General features: G+C 41.9%; 1 protein-coding gene and 1 long non-coding RNA gene across 4 annotated transcripts in view; both read left to right on the top strand.

Moving 5' to 3' along the window:
* Window positions 1-5,414: 5,414 nt before the first annotated feature.
* On the top strand, window positions 5,415-9,929 carry LOC136428025 (uncharacterized). 2 transcript variants are annotated; one of them, XR_010754565.1, is made up of 4 exons: window positions 5,415-5,540; window positions 5,855-5,927; window positions 8,743-8,863; window positions 9,214-9,929. It is a non-coding gene; the product is annotated as an uncharacterized lncRNA (long non-coding RNA). The 2 variants fall into 2 exon arrangements; XR_010754564.1 differs by having other exon boundaries at window positions 5,855-6,006.
* A 3,489-nt stretch (window positions 9,930-13,418) lies between these two features.
* The window catches only part of LOC136428024 (protein turtle homolog B-like), a 28,644-nt gene continuing 23,315 nt past the window's right edge, over window positions 13,419-18,747 (top strand). For both annotated transcript variants that reach the window (XM_066417267.1, XM_066417265.1), the window contains exon 1: window positions 13,419-13,940. In XM_066417267.1, the coding sequence (XP_066273364.1) occupies window positions 13,880-13,940 (61 nt within the window). In that variant the 5' untranslated portion in view covers window positions 13,419-13,879. The remainder of the gene's footprint in view (window positions 13,941-18,747) is intronic.

The raw sequence follows: 18,747 nt of genomic DNA, 5'->3' as shown, positions 1-18,747 counted from the left end.
CCATGTTTATAGCCACCAGGATCTGTTCTTAAGCGTGTGTAGGAGCGGGTGGATAAGCGTCCCGTTCAAAACGACGACGAAAAGAATGGGTAATACCAGGTATCTACAACAGCGGTAAAGTAATTGTCTACACCTTTCACAAGACAATTGGTCAGCTTTTTGGACAGAAATGATTGGAACCAATTGCTTTCCAATTTTAGAAGAAGTATTTCTCTGTTGATACTAACAATTAATGCCTCTAACCTCTCAGACCAATTTGTGATCAATTTCTTTAAAAAAATCAAATCACCGTATTTGTGGATGAGCCGGCCACATCAGATATATTCATCAATTTTACCGGCCAGGTATTAGCAGTGGCGAATACATTGATATCAATATGCCACCTTTCATTTACAATCAAAGAATCAGTACAATGTGTTTATATCAGATAGTATATAAGATGTTTCGATATCTTTACAGCAAAGCCATAGAGGTGGTCATAGAATATATCGCCTTTACTTTTTCAATATCGATGGACGAGACGTTTACTTCAGTGAGTGAGACTAGAGGGAACAGGGAACGTATTCGGCTTTCTTGACTTTCTTTTTTTGCGTCTTAAGTTTGAATGTCTACAACTCAGTAGGCTAGTCACTGGTCATGTCTATAGCTATAGCTACCAGGATCTGCTCTTAAGCAGGTGGAGAAGCGGCTGGATTAGCGTCCCGTTCAAACCTACGACGAAAAGTGTGGCGGTCATTCTGTTGCAATGCTGTACAAACGGGTCACACAGCTCTAAACTAATTGTCTAGAAATTAGGTGAGCTTTTTTTAGTCAGAAATGATTAGAACCAGCCATCTTTTCAATTTTCGGAGAATTATTTCTCAGTGGAGATTGATAATTTGTGCCTCTCACGTCTCAGACCAATTTGTGATAAAACCTTTTGAAATATTATTTCAGCGTATTTGTGAATTAGCCAGTCATATTAAAAGTACGGAAGAAATGAATTCGTACCAGCTAGGGATACAAGATTAAGCTTTCATTCACAATCAAAGAATTTCAAATCATCCTTGCAATGACTACTAGTATATGTTAACTTCAATGACCGAGGCTAGAGGGAACAGGAGTTGGAGAAGTGCACAAGGTCAACCTTCCATATCAAGTTTTCTTGACTTTCTTTTCTTGCATCTTAAGTCCTTTGGTCTTAAGCCAATAGGACTCTCAAACATATGTAACACATGTGGCATATGTAACTGAAGGAGACAGAGGTATCGGTAGGTATCAATAACGCAAGTAGCTGCCTAATATGTATGATTAATTCGAAAATACTAAAATACCATAATGGGCCTCATTAACATAACTTAGACGGGCATTTCTGAAATAAGCTTCTTACTGTAAGACCTGGTTTCGGGGAGACTAGCTGTTCGCCAGCAGGGCTGGGGATGTGTAATGAAGGTCATGAAAACAGCTCAACTGCACTGCCAATCTATGCAACAAGGTGCCGCTGCTGTACAGATTCAAGCCTGAACCGCTCGTCGTTCTAATCAAGTACATTTTAATGAAGTCAGTATCTGGTGTACGGCGGTTTATGAGGAAAATATTTAAGAACCTGACGGTATATAGTCTAAACGTCAAATAGAGTTTAGACAACGTTATTTCTGCTGTCTTGGATATGCCTTACTCTATTGTTTTGAATAGTATGTCTCGTTTTTAGACAACAACATATGGGGAATATTTTGTATGAGAAACTGTTCCTATTGATACAGTTCGTAATAATGGAACGTTCAAATAAAACCATGATTGCTATTTATAATTGTGTCAGTCTGCAAGTGTCACACCTTCGTGTGTCTGATACATTGAAGAACTTTATTGCACGACAATCGTACATGGTATTACATATGGCAACAACTGTTAAACATAGTACAAAATCAAATGGCAATGCATGATGAATATAGTTCAGAGGAGACTGCTGAAATATGATTATTTCTAACATTAGAGATTCAAACTCTCATCCTCAGCTCATCATCGACATCTGATATAGGTTTGAGAGTTAACATACTGTAGCATGATAAAACTTGGCTCGCAAAGAGTTACTTTTATTAGGTCCCTATGTGGCCAACCCGGTCGATTTATTTCTCTTAAATGTCGATGTTCTCTGTATTGATGAACTTGCAGCATGAGATTTTATCAGAAGCCATGGCGCCAGTTTGGTGTATGCCCTGAAAACACCATCACAATCACAGCAAGTGAAGCATTTCTCACTCCCAATATCCTGCCGTTGGGAACTAGCGATTGCAAAATCAGTTCCTCTGATGCATCTCATCTCTTTGAGGCCGTGATCGTATGATGAATGTTTCAGCGCCCTCTTTTCTTTCCCGGCGCTTCCATCACGTAAATGGGTCGTGTTTGACCGTAGAGGCCCGTGGAGAAGATGAAAGCCTGGCGGGCCCGTGAGTGATCCGTACCGGCGGGTTATCTGGAGTACCGCTGATGACTTTCAATCACCGTTCCACGGGAAGTGGGAGAGATAAGGCCCGCTCCTCCACGACTTCAAACGTGGTCTTCTCCTTTGTAATTCTCGTAAAGATGGTTCGGTTCGGAGAGATGAATGGAGACGCGGAAATGATATTAGAGAAGACGGATGCCGTTGAATGGATGGAGGAGATGTAATTTTGAAGTGGTTTGAAGACGGGGCGTCCTGCTGCTGATTCCTAGGCCTTCACTGAGAAGCGTAGTCGCGCCTTGTGTAGCTTCCTGCGCTTGAAGCAGGTACTAGTGCAGAGCGGATGTGAAAGTGGGCTTTATATAAGCGATGATCTTGCTCCATTCATTTTGTACCCATGAAAATCATCTTAAACATCTTTAAAGACCATGTAAAAGAGTAATCCAAACTAACCGATTAATCTTTTGAAATCTGATAATCTTGACAACCAATGCCCAATATTTTTCATCACATTGACTATTTAAATATTGAAAAGCTCCCATTCGCTGTAGAGATGTGCATTATTGCACAGTGGAAATGGCGTTCATTTTGGACATGAAGCATTATTTCGCCCTTTCGAAACACATGTACTAGTTTCTCCCCTTGCCTCAATGTACCTACACAGATGTTTGAATATTGACGTAATCTTAGTACCCATGATCCTTTCTCAAATTTATTAACAAAAATGCTGCTAATATAAGCATCACCAACGGAAAATTAAAATTAAGATTAAAACTGACAATAGGCACATCCGGGATGGAAGATTGGAAGAAAAACAACAACAGAAGTTTCAAGTAATGTGATGGATGTGGGAAGACTTAAAAAGGGTGTGTAAGGACACGCTATGAGATACAAAATGGAATATTTTTTCTGAAGAATTTAAAATTACGAATGATCTAGCTTCAAATTTGGTGATGAGTATGCGTCTAAGCGAAAGCTATGAGTCTCTACCCATATACGGTACTTTTGTATAGGTAGTACGTCTTGTGGGAGCAGAAGATAACTAGAGATAATAATTAGCTGCTTCAGCAAATATGAACAGGTTTGCGTTTTAGTGTAACTTATGTGGGGGAAAGGTAGCATTTCTAAGTAAGAAGTTGAAATACAGCATAATTCATCTCCCTCTCCTTGCAAGAAATGACTGTTTTGAAATGGACTGTTTTGTAAAAGCCACCCCCTTGGGAGAATGAACTCTTCCGGTGGTACATGAACATCCTTACTCTTAATCTGTCGCCATGACCCTTAATCCGACAGCACAGACCATATTCTGTCACCCTTTCTCTTAATCCGTCATCATCATTATCATTAATACATCATTGTAACCTTTAATCCGTCACCGTAGCCCTTACTCCGTCACCATAAGCCTTAATCCGTCACGAAAGTTTTAAATACCTCACCGTTGCCGTTAATCCGTCACCATAGCCAGTAATCTGACCTCATAATCATTAATCCGTCCCCATAACCCTTAATACGTCACTCTTGCCCTTAATACGTCATGATAATCTTTAATCCGTCAGGAAAGTCTTTAATCCGTCAGCGTTGCCCTTAATCCCCTCAACATAGCACTTAATCCGTAACCACAACCCTTAATACGTCACCATAGGCTTTAATCCATGACTCTTTCCCTTAATCCGTTACCATAAACCTTTATCCGTCAGCGTATCCTTTAATCCGCCATCTGAGACCCTAATCCGTCTCCCTTTCTATTAATCCGTCATCCTTATCATTAATCCTTAATATGTCACTCTTGCTCTTAATACGTCATGATAATCTTTAATCCGTCAGGAAAGTCTTTAATCCGTCAGCGTTGCCCTTAATCCCCTCAACATAGCACTTAATCCGTCACCACAACCCTTAATACGTCACCATAGGCTTTAATCCATGACTCTTTCCCTTAATCCGTTACCATAAACCTTTATCCGTCAGCGTATCCTTTAATCCGCCATCTGAGACCCTATCCGTCTCCCTTTCTATTAATCCGTCATCCTTATCATAAATCCATCACTGTGACCCTTAATCCGTCACCGTAGCCCTTACTCCGTCACCATAAGCCTTAATCCGTCACGAAAGTCTTAAATACTTCACCGTTTCCGTTAATCCGTCACCATAGCCAATAATGTGACCGAATAATCCTTAATCCGTTCCCATAACCCTTAATATGTCACTCTTGCTCGTAATACGTCATGATAATCTTTAATCCGTCAGGAAAGTCTTTAATCCGTCAGCGTTGTCCTTAATCCCCTCAACATAGCACTTAATCCGTCACCACAACCCTTTATCCATCACCACAAACCTTTATCCGTCAGCGTGTCCTTAAATCCGCCATCAGAGACCATAATCCGTCACCCTTTCCCTTAATCTGTCATCCTTACCCTTAATCCGTCATCATAACCCTTAATCCGACAGCATAACCCTTAATTCGTTACGAAAGTCTTAAATCCTTCATCGTTGCCTTTAATCCATCAACATAGCCAATGATCCATCCCCATAACCCTTAATACGTCACCGTAACCCTTGATTCGTCAACCTTGCCCTGTATACGTCATAATAATCCTTAATCCGCCAGGAAAGCCTTTAATCCCTCAGCATTGCCCTTATCCCGTCACCATAACACTTAATCCGTCACCATAACCCTTAATCTGTCACCATAGCCCTTGGTCCGATACTCTTGCCCTTAATCCGTCACCATAAACCTTAATCCGTCACCGTAACCCTTGGCCCGTCACTCTTGCCATTTATACGTCATAATAATCTTTAAGCATGAAAATAAGGATATGACACACACATAAACATGCATTTCTTCGGTTACCCCCTGACGCAGTACATTGGCGTGTGCATTCCAAGGCCACCGTAAGACTCCTGTACTGTTGACCCAGAGTTATCAGTTAACTTCCCATGTGCCGCCGCTAGCAGACTGTCCTTGAAACAGGGCCAGGCTGCCAATTACAGGCACAAGGTCACAGAGAAGAGGGAACAAAGAACCCTTTTCAATTTGGTTACTAGTATTTGGTGGCTGGAAGAGCTGTGTGTGTAGCTGGCTTCAGTGTTGATCAAAACGAAGATGCGAATGGATACAGAAAAGGTGTGTGAACCCTTTCCATTTCTATCTATATACTACCTTGCTATAAGAACGAATTGTACTTTGGTAGAGCCTAGAGTTTCTAGTAAGAGTACGTATGTCTTGTTTGTTACCCTTACTGTTCATTTTGTCGCTGACGTCACATGTAGTCTACTTTCACTACGTGGCGTGACCTCGACCTCAGTGTTGTTTCGTCTTAAACTGTTTTGAATATTAACATTGCATCTCTAGATCATATAACTGATTGGTCAGTTCAGTTGTGTAACCACTCCCAAAATGTAAAAAAAAGTTGATGTCCGTATAAATATGTTTGACAGGTCTAGAGACGGCCCACTCTCCCAGAAGCAAGCGACGAACCTGAACCTGGGCGGCAGGGCCGACACCGCGAAGGTACATGTAAACCGCCGCAGAATACAATCCACACACGCTCGCGGTGTTACTGGGTCTTGGAGGAACTATGAATAGCTGGGTAAGCAGAAACCTACTTTTTTGGCAAACGATTGGCTGAAGCTCTTCTGTTTTTGAACATGCAGCAGAGTTAAGAATACAAATCAACCTGGTGCTGAATTTTAAGAATTGAGAAACTATATTCTGTATTTACAGTCGTACGGCGATCGCACTAAGGCCCCCATTCCACTAGACGGCGATCGCGCTGCGACTTTGCTGCGACCTAAGTTGGATTTGTGTAATCATTGACTTCATGCTTGGGATATCATGCAGAATATATATGTCTGACTGAAAGGACAACAAAATGCACAAGGCGTAAAATTACTCGTTTATAATAATCAATGAAATTCAGTGAGCGTTCTGTCAAATCTTAGGTCGCAGTGAGGTCGCCACCTCCAGTTTTTAGGTCGCAGTAGGGTCGCCATCCCAGTGGTTTTGGGGTATACGTAGTATAATATCGGATCGTATGGCAAATCATTACATGAATTATGTCTGCAAGATCTATTCGTTTCAAAGATAAAGCGTATTGTTCTGTCGGTAGACTTGATTGATGGCCGGGTTATACAACAATCTTTATTGACACAACAAAAGTACAGCGACTTTCGTAAGGTCTACTATATCTATACATACATACAAACTATAACTTTTACGAAAGCCCTGTGATCATGGAATAGTCAATGATCATCCAACAATCCGTCATAAATTTATGTGATGATTCCCCCAACCTTACCTTTCATTTGATGTATTGTTTAATATCAACTTGCAACATATATGTATATATCAATACCGTAATTCTTGTTTGCCAACTGGAACTTAATTTTAGCTGGTTTAACGGTCATTAGTCAACAGCTAAAATGTTATCACTGCAAATTTTTCATCACTAATGTTTGAGACAGTAATGTTTGTTCCCACCGTTAGAATTAAGTACCGTGACCTACTCCATTTTCCCCAAACCGCTATATTTTCTTGCCGCTATATTAAAGTGAGTAACCCATTGAAGCGAACGCGTGCTGTAGTGTCCGGGGTGGTTTTTGGCGCAATCTATGTATCAATAATGTATAATGTAGTCCCAGTTCAATTCAGTGCACACGTCGCGTGCACTGCGAAACTGTGATACTTTTTAATGATATGAAATAAACCAAATCATCAATCTGTGTTGTTTGAGAAAAAAGCGAAAGTAACACCGAATGTTGAAAACTTTAAATGCCCCACTTCGACTAGTGACACTTTTTATTTTCCATTGTTTATAAAGAGCAAGTTAACCCCGCCCTGTATCAGTAACGCTGATTTAGAACATCGCCTCCTATTCCCCTGTTAAAACTTATTTTCAAAAAGCTGAAGGCACAGGTATAATCGATCACATTATGAATGAACTTTGAAATTAATTTATCAGGTGTGTCCCGTTGAGCTGTGACAAGAAGATAGATCAGGTATCCCCCGTGCCGATTTGTAAATAGCGTATGCACTATTCCCCGTACATCGAGAGTTTCCACTGAACATGTCTTTGATAGTTCCGACTTGGCAAGTGTGCGTAACTTCGTTTGCCATGATCGACAGTTGCGTAGTTTCTTTTTAAGCAAAATAGTTTGAAATTCTCACCATGACCTTCGGCGACAGTAAGCTAGACGGATCCATTCCACGCAAGTATTTACATCCATGCCCCACATCCTCCTTAGAGCGACCTGTCGCGGTAAGGTTACTGTCGTCTGCAAGGTTGCTATGGCGACGCCAGGCGGGCGGAAGCGGTAGAGATGTTTGTATGTTGAACCTGGTACCCCGGGTTAAGTAGCTGTCCCTTAGAGTATTTACAGGCGGACATGTGTAAAACAGCCGGTATTTAAGTTTTAAACTTGTCACTTTTAATAAGAAGAGTTACACGTATTAAGAATAGATAACCCCTTTTTGTTCATGTCCCTGTATTTCTGTCCCAAAACATGTGTAACATAAATCATCTGGAGGACATGGTATTCAGAAAAAAATGACAAAACTAATTTACATGAGTCATACTATATGATCATCTATATTCCTCTGATCATGATCCGTAAATGTTGTCACGTGTAATTCAGACGGAGAGATACACATAGGATATCAAATATCTTCTCTAATTCAGGTCGTCAAACTGTGTGACCCAATGTCATACAGTTCATTGAAATGTCACTTTTGAGATATCCCTATACCTGTTCACACAACCCTTGAGGTCAGCCTTGTTATAAGGATCCTGATCCTCATGTCTGTAAATTTGCATCGTCAAGAGAACGCAGCTGATTCAGCATTAGGTAACAGGTTTCTAGAACTGACAGTTTACTTAAGTCGCGGCTGAGTGTGGGTTACCAGCCATGACCCTGCCGGTCAGTCTTTCAGACAGCAAAAATAACTACTGGGGATATGCTGTCACTGTTAAGTGTTATCACAGGAAAGTCAAAATAGCGGTACCCTTCCAAGCAGTTTGTTTACTCAGTCATGGACAAGTTCTAAATGTTTATATATGCATTATTATAAACGGTTCTAATGTTATGTTTCCTCTCAATCGTACTTTTCGATAAAGAGCCAGTGGGCTTTGTTTTGTCCGCGGCCAATTTTTGATAAATGCCATTTGGAACAATTCGGATGATGATTGGTAGCGATACCATCGTAGCAGATCATGTTGCAGATCATATTCGTCATATTCGTCAGTCAGATGATAGCTTTATATTTCCCAGCTGCTCATACCTGCTCAACTATACTGGATATTCCTAATATATGTTTCCTTCCGTCACAGCATGCAGCAGACCTTGGTGGAAACTGGTAGGAATAAATACAAACTGTGTACCAGCTTCAGATGTCTGATCCCTCACAGCTGGCTGGCATGGGGTGAAAGATGTCATAGGAAGTACAGGAAGGTGAAGAGATTTTCTTATATTGTTTGTTGTTAATCAGATTTTGACTTTTGTTAAAATTAGTTTTAAAACGGGTCATGTGACAACATCATTGGAAAGGTCAATTATCAACTATAGAAACCTATTTGACATGAATTATTACATTTTATGCCTCCATGCTTGCCATACATAATATAAGAAGAGTAAGTTAGTGTGTCATATGGGTGTACTAAATCAGATTATAGTATTTTCTTTAAACCGTAGAAATTTTAAAATTAATTTACTTAACTCTCTCAGACCACGAAGGTTCATCAAAACATTTGCTTTGTCCCAAGATACAATATCATCAATATTTATGTTCGAATTCTCCACAGAACTGATCAACCATCTACTTCTACAGTCGCCAAGAACATGAGGGAGGAAGGCCACAGGGGATGCCTGACCAGCATCAGAGCCGTGTGCAGCCAAATGATTGCGCTGTTACAGCCAGAGAAAAGCTGACACGATTTAGAGAATTCACACGCTGACGTGCACATGTTGTCCACGTCATTTGATCTAAACGAATATGTATTGTCTATACTATTGTTTATTTTATTGTGCGACTTTTAGTGGCTGATTTTGCATGTATATCAAAGAAAATACAAGTGTTAACCTCGCCGATGACAGCTCAAATCAAACCGGATGTACGCATGGTGGAAACACCGTTCAAATGTGTATGCAATTGCAATCACAAGGTGCAGTAACATTTTACTCCGTCACTAATGTCCAAGAAGTTTCAGTGCAACTCCTTACCGAACTTGCAACGGTTACTGTAAAATTAGTCTGCTATTGTTGTGCCATAATTATTATTCTTTGACATCTTTGACGGGTATTCGTTTGTTAAAGTGGACTGCAGCGAAGCGATAAAGTAATCAATGTTGTGTCAGCAGAGTAAGACAGTATAAAGACAAGAGATTTCAAAGGCAAGGAAGTTTAGGTCAAAAGAGCAACAGAGACCTTCAGTAAGGATCGTAGTAATTAGCCAACATTATGAAGTCACAATCAGTCAGTTTTATAACGGTAAGTGTGCACCTTGCTAAGTGTGCGGGAATTCTTGTTTCTGTGTCATTTCTTTATCATTGATGTGGTCGTAAACTAACATTAGCAACAAAAACCATCCCTCCGATCAATCACGCCCAATATTACTGACTCCAACAATTTCTAATCCAACATCACATTAAATAACAAATCTATATTAACCCTCTATCGTTGGGGATCTTGTCGTCCCTTACTTTTCGACAAGACCACAACAACATGATGCTCAGTGGACATTGCTCGTCCTTTAGTACAGTGGGCCGTGTGTCCATTTGTGCCAACGGCAAAGTCACAACACCACCACACTAATAACATTCATCTCTTAAACATAAAATGAGTGGCAAAAACCACCCCTCCGGTCAAAATGGTCGCACCTAACCCAAAACTAGGAAAGATATAAGGAACCAACATTAGTGACAAAAACCACCCCAAATATTATCGATTCCAACACTTTCTAATCCAACATCACATTCAATAACAAATCTATATTAACCCTCTATCGTTGGGGATCTTGTCGTCCCTTACTTTTCGACAAGACCACAACAACATGATGCTCAGTGGACCTTGCTCGTCCTTTAGTACAGTGGGCCTTGTGTCCATTTGTGCCAACGGCAAAGTCACAACACCACCACACTAATAACATTAATCTCTTAATCATAAAATGAGTGGCAAAAACCACCCCTCCGGTCAAAATTGTCGCACCTAACCCAAAACTAGGAAAGATATAGGGAACCAACATAAGTGACAAAAACCACCCCAAATATTATCGATTCCAACACTTTCTAATCCAACATCACATTCAGTAACAAATCTATATTAACCCTCTATCGTTGGGGATCTTGTCGTCCCTTACTTTTCGACAAGACCACAACAACATGATGCTCAGTGGACCTTGCTCGTCCTTTAGTACAGTGGGCCTTGTGTCCATTTGTGCCAACGGCAAAGTCACAACACCACCACTCTAATAACATGCATCTCTTAATCATAAAATGAGTGGCAAAAACCACCCCTCCGGTCAAAATGGTCGCACCTAACCCAAAACTAGGAAAGATATAGGGAACCAACATTAGTGACAAAAACCACCCCAAATATTATCGATTCCAACACTTTCTAATCCAACATCACATTTAATAACAAATCTATATTAACCCTCTATCGTTGGGGATCTTGTAGTCCCTTACTTTTCGACAAGACCACAACAACATGATGCTCAGTGGACCTTGCTCGTCCTTTAGTACAGTGGGCCTTGTGTCCATTTGTGCCAACGGCAAAGTCACAACACCACCACACTAATAACATTAATCTCTTACACCTAAAATGAGTGGCAAAAACCACCCCTCCGGTCAAAATTGTCGCACCTAACCCGAAACTAGGAAAGATATAGGGAGCCAACATTAGCGACAAAAACCACCCCCAATATCATCGATTCCAACACTTTCTAATCCAACATCACATTAAATAACAAATCTTTATTAACCCTCGGCCTCTATCGTTGGGGATCTTGTCGTCCCTTACTTTTCGACAAGACCACAACAACATGATGCTCAGTGGACCTTGCTCGTCCTTTAGTACAGTGGGCCTTGTGTCCATTTGTGCCAACGGCAAAGTCACAACACCACCACACTAATAACATTCCTCTTTTACACCTAACATTAGTGGCAAAAAACACCCCTCCGGTCAAAATGGTCACACCTAACCCGAAATTAGGAAAAATATAGGGAACCAGCATTTGCGACTAAAACCACCCCCAATATTGTCGATTCAAACACTTTCTAATCCAACATCACATTAAATAACAAATCTATATTAACCCTCTATCGTTGGGGATCTTGTCGTCCCTTACTTTTCGACAAGACCACAACAACATGATGCTCAGTGGACCTTGCTCGTCCTTTAGTACAGTGGGCCTTGTGTCCATTTGTGCCAACGGCAAAGTCACAACACTACCACACTAATAACTTCCATCTATCACATCCCTCCAGTAAACATGGTCACACTCAACCCACAGCAAGAAAAAAATTAGCAAGAACACACAAAAAAAAGAAAACTAGCAAGAAAAACACCCCTCCGTCAAAATAGTCACACCCAACATTAGCAACAAAAAACACCCCTCCCAATAAAATGGTCACATCCAACATGGCGGCCCCCACTCTTGGATGCAAAAACAGAACAGGTTTTGCTATCGCAAACCTGTAATAATGCAGTACATGACCTTGCACTACAGGGGTCGTTGCTGGGTTCACCACCCATTGCGGTGCTTGCGGGAAAATATGAATAAAACCTCATTGTCTCCTGTGTGTCTAAACCGTTATATTATCAGCCACGCCCACGTCGAGGTACAACCTGTCACACGTACACAAAAGACCGTGTTACATCCTACAGATGAGAAATCACTGCCCACTTTTAATTCCGGCTGAAACGTTAACAGGATGCCGTGACTGCGCGAGCTACCTGCGGCTCCAATTATTATACACTTGATGCGTTCCTACCCCCGCCTCTTCTTTCAGGCCTTGACTGGAATTAAATTAGGGAGAAAATTAACGCCACAGAGGGCACGCGCACAGCCCAAATCACCCGCTAGTGTTGCTGTCGGAATTAGCCTGTAGGGAGAGATATGCAGCCGGCATGCCGTCCATTCGCTGCGCTACATCGCCCTCCCGCCTTATCTTGTGGGACCAAGTCGGCGTCGTTTTCGGAGATTATTGTGATGGTTTCTGCACGTGCGGCGGGTGTAAGGGCCTGTTTGGGCGGGCAGGGTCAAATAAAGGGCACGGAGCACCAGTTGAACATTCGTAGTGTGGACGTGAGATTGGTCAGGGAAGTCACTTAAGACGGTAATATACACATGTCTACCTGATTCATTTTAGGGGGATGGATAGCAAGCTATTCTGATATCGCAAAAACCTATCTGATGAAAAGACAAAATGTCAGATCATTTTCATAAACTGGCTCGAAGGTAAAGTGTATTTTTTCTCGCCATAGTCGCGCTTTGAATTACATAAACCATGACGCGTTCAGAGTGCTGGACATCTGTCTAAGTATGTATCATTCTGTTCAATCTTCTACTCCGAGGACATGACATTCTTGATTTTACAAGAAGCAATTGAACATTCACTGACCATGTTCATAACATGTTAACAACACAACGGTACCTTATTTTTAGTTGTGTGCCATGTTGGTTATAACGTTATTGAATATTGTGCTGACCACACCCTAGCTGAAAATGACTACGTTTCTTGCATGTTATCCGCCAACCAAACGCCCGAGCCTCTGAGGTACTGGTCAAAGAATTCTCCACAGAAAAGCCCCATGGCTGTGCTCTTTTGACTTTTATTTCGTTCCGGATTATTTCGGTGAGATCTTTGGCTAACCTGTCCCTCATGAAATACAAGCACGCGTCACTATCAGACGATAAGATCTGTCCCATGAGCAAAGACCTCTGGTTGCCATGGCAATCTCGCTTATCTTGAGCTTACAAGCCTGCCCCGAGGCATGCCGGGACGACCCGCGAGACCAGATTGCTGGAGCTGGCCCAGCTCTCTGTATCGGCCGTCAGAAAGTGGAAGTGTTTCTGTTCGAAGAGAAAAAAAAGGAGAAGTTCCGACCCTCCGACATCACGGGTACGCCGGGATCAGACGGGATAAATAAGCGAGAGACCGCTCTCGCCCTGCGGCCGATCGAACCCTGGGGGTTCGGTGACCGTAAGTTTCAATTAGACACATCCATGGATACTAGAAGCGGTCGCGCTCTCTCCACCTCCCGATAGAGGAGATGTGATAGACGCTCTCCACGGGGTAACTACGAACCCGGGCTCACGTTAATCAAGCTAATCAGAACCAAAGGTCTCTGGGGAGGATCGCTGGGCGCGCACAAGGCCGTGCCGTGAGATCGACAGACGCTCGGAGATTTGCACGGGGGACAAGGTAGCGGTGAGCCACCAGTAAAGGGCAACGACTTGTCCCACCCATGAGGAGAGAAGAAGCCCTCTTTATCTTCCTGGTCTGCGGAATCTTACTCACATCTCCAGGTAAGTCAACGTGATCACGTTTCTATTGGAGGCATCAGTTGTGGAGCGGTGGCGTTGTACTTGGCTTAGAGTAGCATAGGTACCGCACATGGGCCGTCTTCCTAACGGCTATGGAGCGGTATATCACCGCTACTGCGGGAAGACGGGAGGACTTATCGTAAGCTTACAGGTCACAAAATAAATATCGTCTCCTTTTATCATATATTGGCAAAGCTGAGACACCCTTTGGAGAGCTTCAACACAACCATGTAGTTAGTTATGGAGTGGGTGGTTGATAAGCGGCAGCAAACAGTATCATTGTCCGGGTATAACGATATAATGATATATAACATGCTCGCGTCTTCTACAGCGGAGAAAATCAATTTTAAGATCTTTTGGACTGCAAATCTGCCACTGTGTGAGTGATGTAGGCTAGCGTAGATGTTACGAAGGTATATGCAGTGAGACCGTTTAAAAGTGGTCATTTACCAGGTTATTACATGCAGATTTGAAATATCGTATAGCATTGTCCTTCCTGTATGTTATATGGCTCTGTTCAGAATATCTATAGAAATCCAATAATATCTGTTCCATTTGTAGAATCGTGGAAAGTGATGTTAGAGTGGATGTTATTCACTAGAGTGGACGTAATTCAGCACTAGGGACAGGGACAGGGATGTAAGAGTGAACGTAGTTCAGCACCAGGGACAGGGATGTTAGAATGAACGTTGTTCAGCACCAGGAACAGGGATATCAGAGTGAACGTGATTCAGCACCAGGGACAGGGATGTTAGAATGAACGTAATTCAGCACCAGGGATAGGGTAAGAGTGAACGTAATTCAGGTCCATGGACAGGGATGTTAGGGTGGACGTAATTCAACACCAGGAACAGGGATGTTAGAGTGAACGTGATTCAGCACCAGGGACAGGGATATTAGAGTGGATGTAAGTCAGCACCAGGGACAGGGATGTTAGAGTGAACGTGATTCAGCACCAGGGACAGGGATGTTAGAATGAACGTAATTCAGCACCAGGGATAGGGTTAGAGTGAACGTGATTCAGCACCAGGGACAGGGATGTTAGGGTGGACGTAATTCAACACCAGGAACAGGGATGTTAGAGTGGACGTAATTCAGCACCAGGGACAGGGATGTTAGAGTGGACGGGATTCAGCATCGGGGACAGGGGCAGGGATGTAAGTGTTGGCTTAATTCCGCACCAGGGACAGCGTCAGTGATGTTAGAGGGGACTTTATTCAGTACCAGGGACAGGGATGGTGAGTGGACGTAATGCAGGTCCAGGGGCAGTTCATAACTAGATATCAGATTTTTCACCCTACACCGTACCCTGCAACGTTTCAATCCTCTGCGCAACAGATGTCAGTTGGAGAAATGATTTCTGTTTTCTTGGTGCTGGTGAACATTTTGCCTTTGTAGAAATCTGAGGATCAGGTCTCGCTGGCGTTTTCTGAAGTCCCATAAAATAGGTCCACCCATTTCACCAACTTGTTCAAATTGACGTTTTGAACTCACTAATTGTAAAATATTGTTGCCCAGCTAAGCCACTGTAAAGCTGAGGATACATCGAATAAAAAGGAACATCAATACTCGAGCTTGCGAATAGATTTATGCTGTTACGTTACTGGCGAGCCATGATGCATGTTCACGACTGCCCGCCTGCCAGTGTTTCTTTCAATAGCGAATTGAATGATACTGAGTAGCGCTTAAACAGCCGTTCAGTGTGAACATCATCGTCCATGCAGGTCTCGCATCGTACGCAGCATTTTTCTAGTCGCGAGTTTTGGGACCCATGTGAATGTCGATCATGCATGGAAAGCTAAAACACTGTTGGGAATTCAATTTCCTAATTTGGGGAGCAGGAAATAGTACTACCCGGAGAGAGTCTTTCATTGTATTCAGTCTCCGTCAGCTACAGCTTTATTTGCTACCCTGTCTGTAACTATGGTACTACAGGGTCTTCTGTAACATCCAGGGTCTTCTTTCTTGTTTGGGTACTCACGGCAGCAGCTTTACATCCCAATAAGGTATGCTGCGTGAGTCTGCGTTCTTTTTCTGACTTGTTATTCTACTGAAGGCATAACATGTTGTTCCGTCCGTAACTGAAGCTATCATACTGCGCTACAAACAGTTATCATCAGGTTTTACACAACAGATCTGTAGCTGTGTGTACTGTTCTTTGGCCTCTTTCACTAAACGTCGACCGCCGAGCGACCGTGCAGCGACCAAAATCATGATTTTTAGACCCTTGGTTTTACAATTTGAATGTGACGTAAGATGCAAAAGTATTATTCAACAGACATCAAAACACACACAACGTAAAAATGTTCGATGAAATTCCTAGTCGCTTAGTGGTCACAGGGCGGCCGCAGCCTGTAGTTGAAAGGGAGTGTTAGACAACAATGAATCCTCTATTTCGCTCTATCTTAAAGCGTCTACACTTTGAGAGAAATTGATTGTTGCGCACTCCCCCTTTTATCTCTGAAGAAGCACTCCAGTCTACTTGTGGAGTAAGTGTGCATTAAAAGTGCGCCAGTCGTCAGTATAAACCTTTCAGGCTACGCCAAACACCCCACCACCGACCCAAAGGTCACATCTCCTGAAAACGATGTACAAATCATTCGCTAAATTTGTAATCTAGATTTAATAAGTTTCTGATCTACCAGTTTTCGGGAGAAACACGGCATGTTATTGATCGGTAGGGACAAATTGGCCTGTCATTGGCCAGAGCTGACGAGGCGAAACGTACACGTAAACGCTTCCACGTTACTGGTTTGGCAAGTTGAAAAGACCTTTTAAGATTTGTCAACCTTTTTCAAATGCAATAAAGTAATATCGTACATGTCATAAATGTCTGTACATTGAGTTTCTGTACATTGATAATATGTTAGATGATAATTCATTGCATCTACTACTAAGATGATCTTATTAAAATGAATTTTCAAATCTTAGTTTCCATAATTCCAAACATTTTTTTACAGAAACAAAACGCTTTCAACACAACTGATTTCTCAACATATCCCTATCAGTTTAAATGGACTTGAAAACGTTTGTTCATTTCATAGCTCTTCTTTATGTGTCTATAATTTGTTTCATTTGCTTTGTATTTGTGATTGTGATTTTGTATTGTCAGCGGCATACCTTCGTCAAATGATTAGAACATTTATATGAATCATGGGTGTCGTTTTACGCTGAATGGATTAAAACAATTTTGTCTCGTTACAATCGGAATGAACAGAGAGACAGACAAGTATATTAGTGAAACCAGGGTGAGCCAAATAGCAGTTATTCAAGCAATTGAATATAATTTTGGAAACGGTCAGACGATTCAATTAGCATCCACTACTTTTTTACAAGATTTGTCGATCAGCAGGTTTTAATCACGAGCTATTAATATATATGAAAATAAAGTGAAGACAGTTTTAGATAGTCAAATTGAAAAGAAAAATAAGACAAAGTAAAGACAAGGTTGTTACGGTGCACTTCTGGCCGAGATTCAAACCACCCACCTCCCCCACCCCTGCTGTCGAAAATCTGTCTCTCTTTCTATGTGACGTATGTCACGTATTTGACAGCACTATTATGGTATGCAACCGAATTATGAGTTTTCCGCATAATCTAGGTACATCATCTTTATCATCACCCAAAAAAATGTACCTACATGCCAAATACAATGAAAATTCATCAATCCTTGCTTGAGTTATGCTGCTCCGAAGTTTCCAACAAAAAGGCCCGTTGCAGTTCCCAAGAAAGCCGACAGGGGGCCTAAATATGGCGTTATGTTGTTTACACATAAACACACCGACACACAAACACACGCACCCGGAAACATAACCTTCTCGGCGATTGTAAAAACGGTTGGGCCCTGTCACCGTTACGCCGCATGAACCGCAGATTTCAATTTCACTCCGGTGGATGATAGACCTCGGTTCCGCGAGATGAAGCACATTGCTCTCGGAAATAAATCACTTCAGATCATTTTGATAGATTAGTTTGAGTTGTGATTCAATTTAGACATGCCTAAAAATCGGGCCACATATTACTGCGGTATGATCTTTTTTGCGCGGAATGCATGGGCATAAAGTAATGAAGGGATATGATAGGATACAGATTCGTCGAGTAATGTATATTGCAACATATGATAAATGTTGTCTAGCAAAGCAGCGATCTACACATAGGTCTGTAATCTAAAAACTGCAAATACACCAATTAACATTTATACTAGGCAGAAGATGAATGGGCTCACGTTCTAATGCTGCAAAACCCACAACTAGTATATGATTGAACAGCGGTGAAAAGACATACTACCATGTATTTACATGTAGGAAAGCGCATCAGGAATGACATAATTTTGCAAGCTGAACATTTTGCCGCCCATTTCTTAATTTTTCAGCGGAAAAGTATGCGAGAATCTAAAGAATTAGTAACTACAGTACACGTATCTCTGGTTTTTCATGAATAGGAGAAAATATTCACCGAATCATGAATGTTGATATGGCGAAACTACAGCGCTTAGTGATCGCGTCTAACAGGGCTGCGAAGGAGGGGTGGGGGCTTTTAGAAGCAAGCCCCTTCTGGACACTGTGTCTAGTTTTTTTTCACCATCTACACATACATGTATACATGTTTATTTGAATTGTGCGCACAGTCCCATTGGACCTAGCAGTATTATTGCACTAGATTGCATTATTCCGTCTCGACGGCGAACTCGATCAATCAGAAACATACACACAGAATAAAGCCACATCCAAACAATACCGCCCCCTTGTGGCGCTCCCGTGGATTTGTTGTTGGTCTCTGGTGGCGCCTG

This window comes from Branchiostoma lanceolatum, chromosome 2 (assembly GCF_035083965.1).
Source record: "Branchiostoma lanceolatum isolate klBraLanc5 chromosome 2, klBraLanc5.hap2, whole genome shotgun sequence".
Taxonomy (NCBI): domain Eukaryota; kingdom Metazoa; phylum Chordata; class Leptocardii; order Amphioxiformes; family Branchiostomatidae; genus Branchiostoma; species Branchiostoma lanceolatum.
This window is presented reverse-complemented; position numbering and strand designations above follow the sequence as displayed.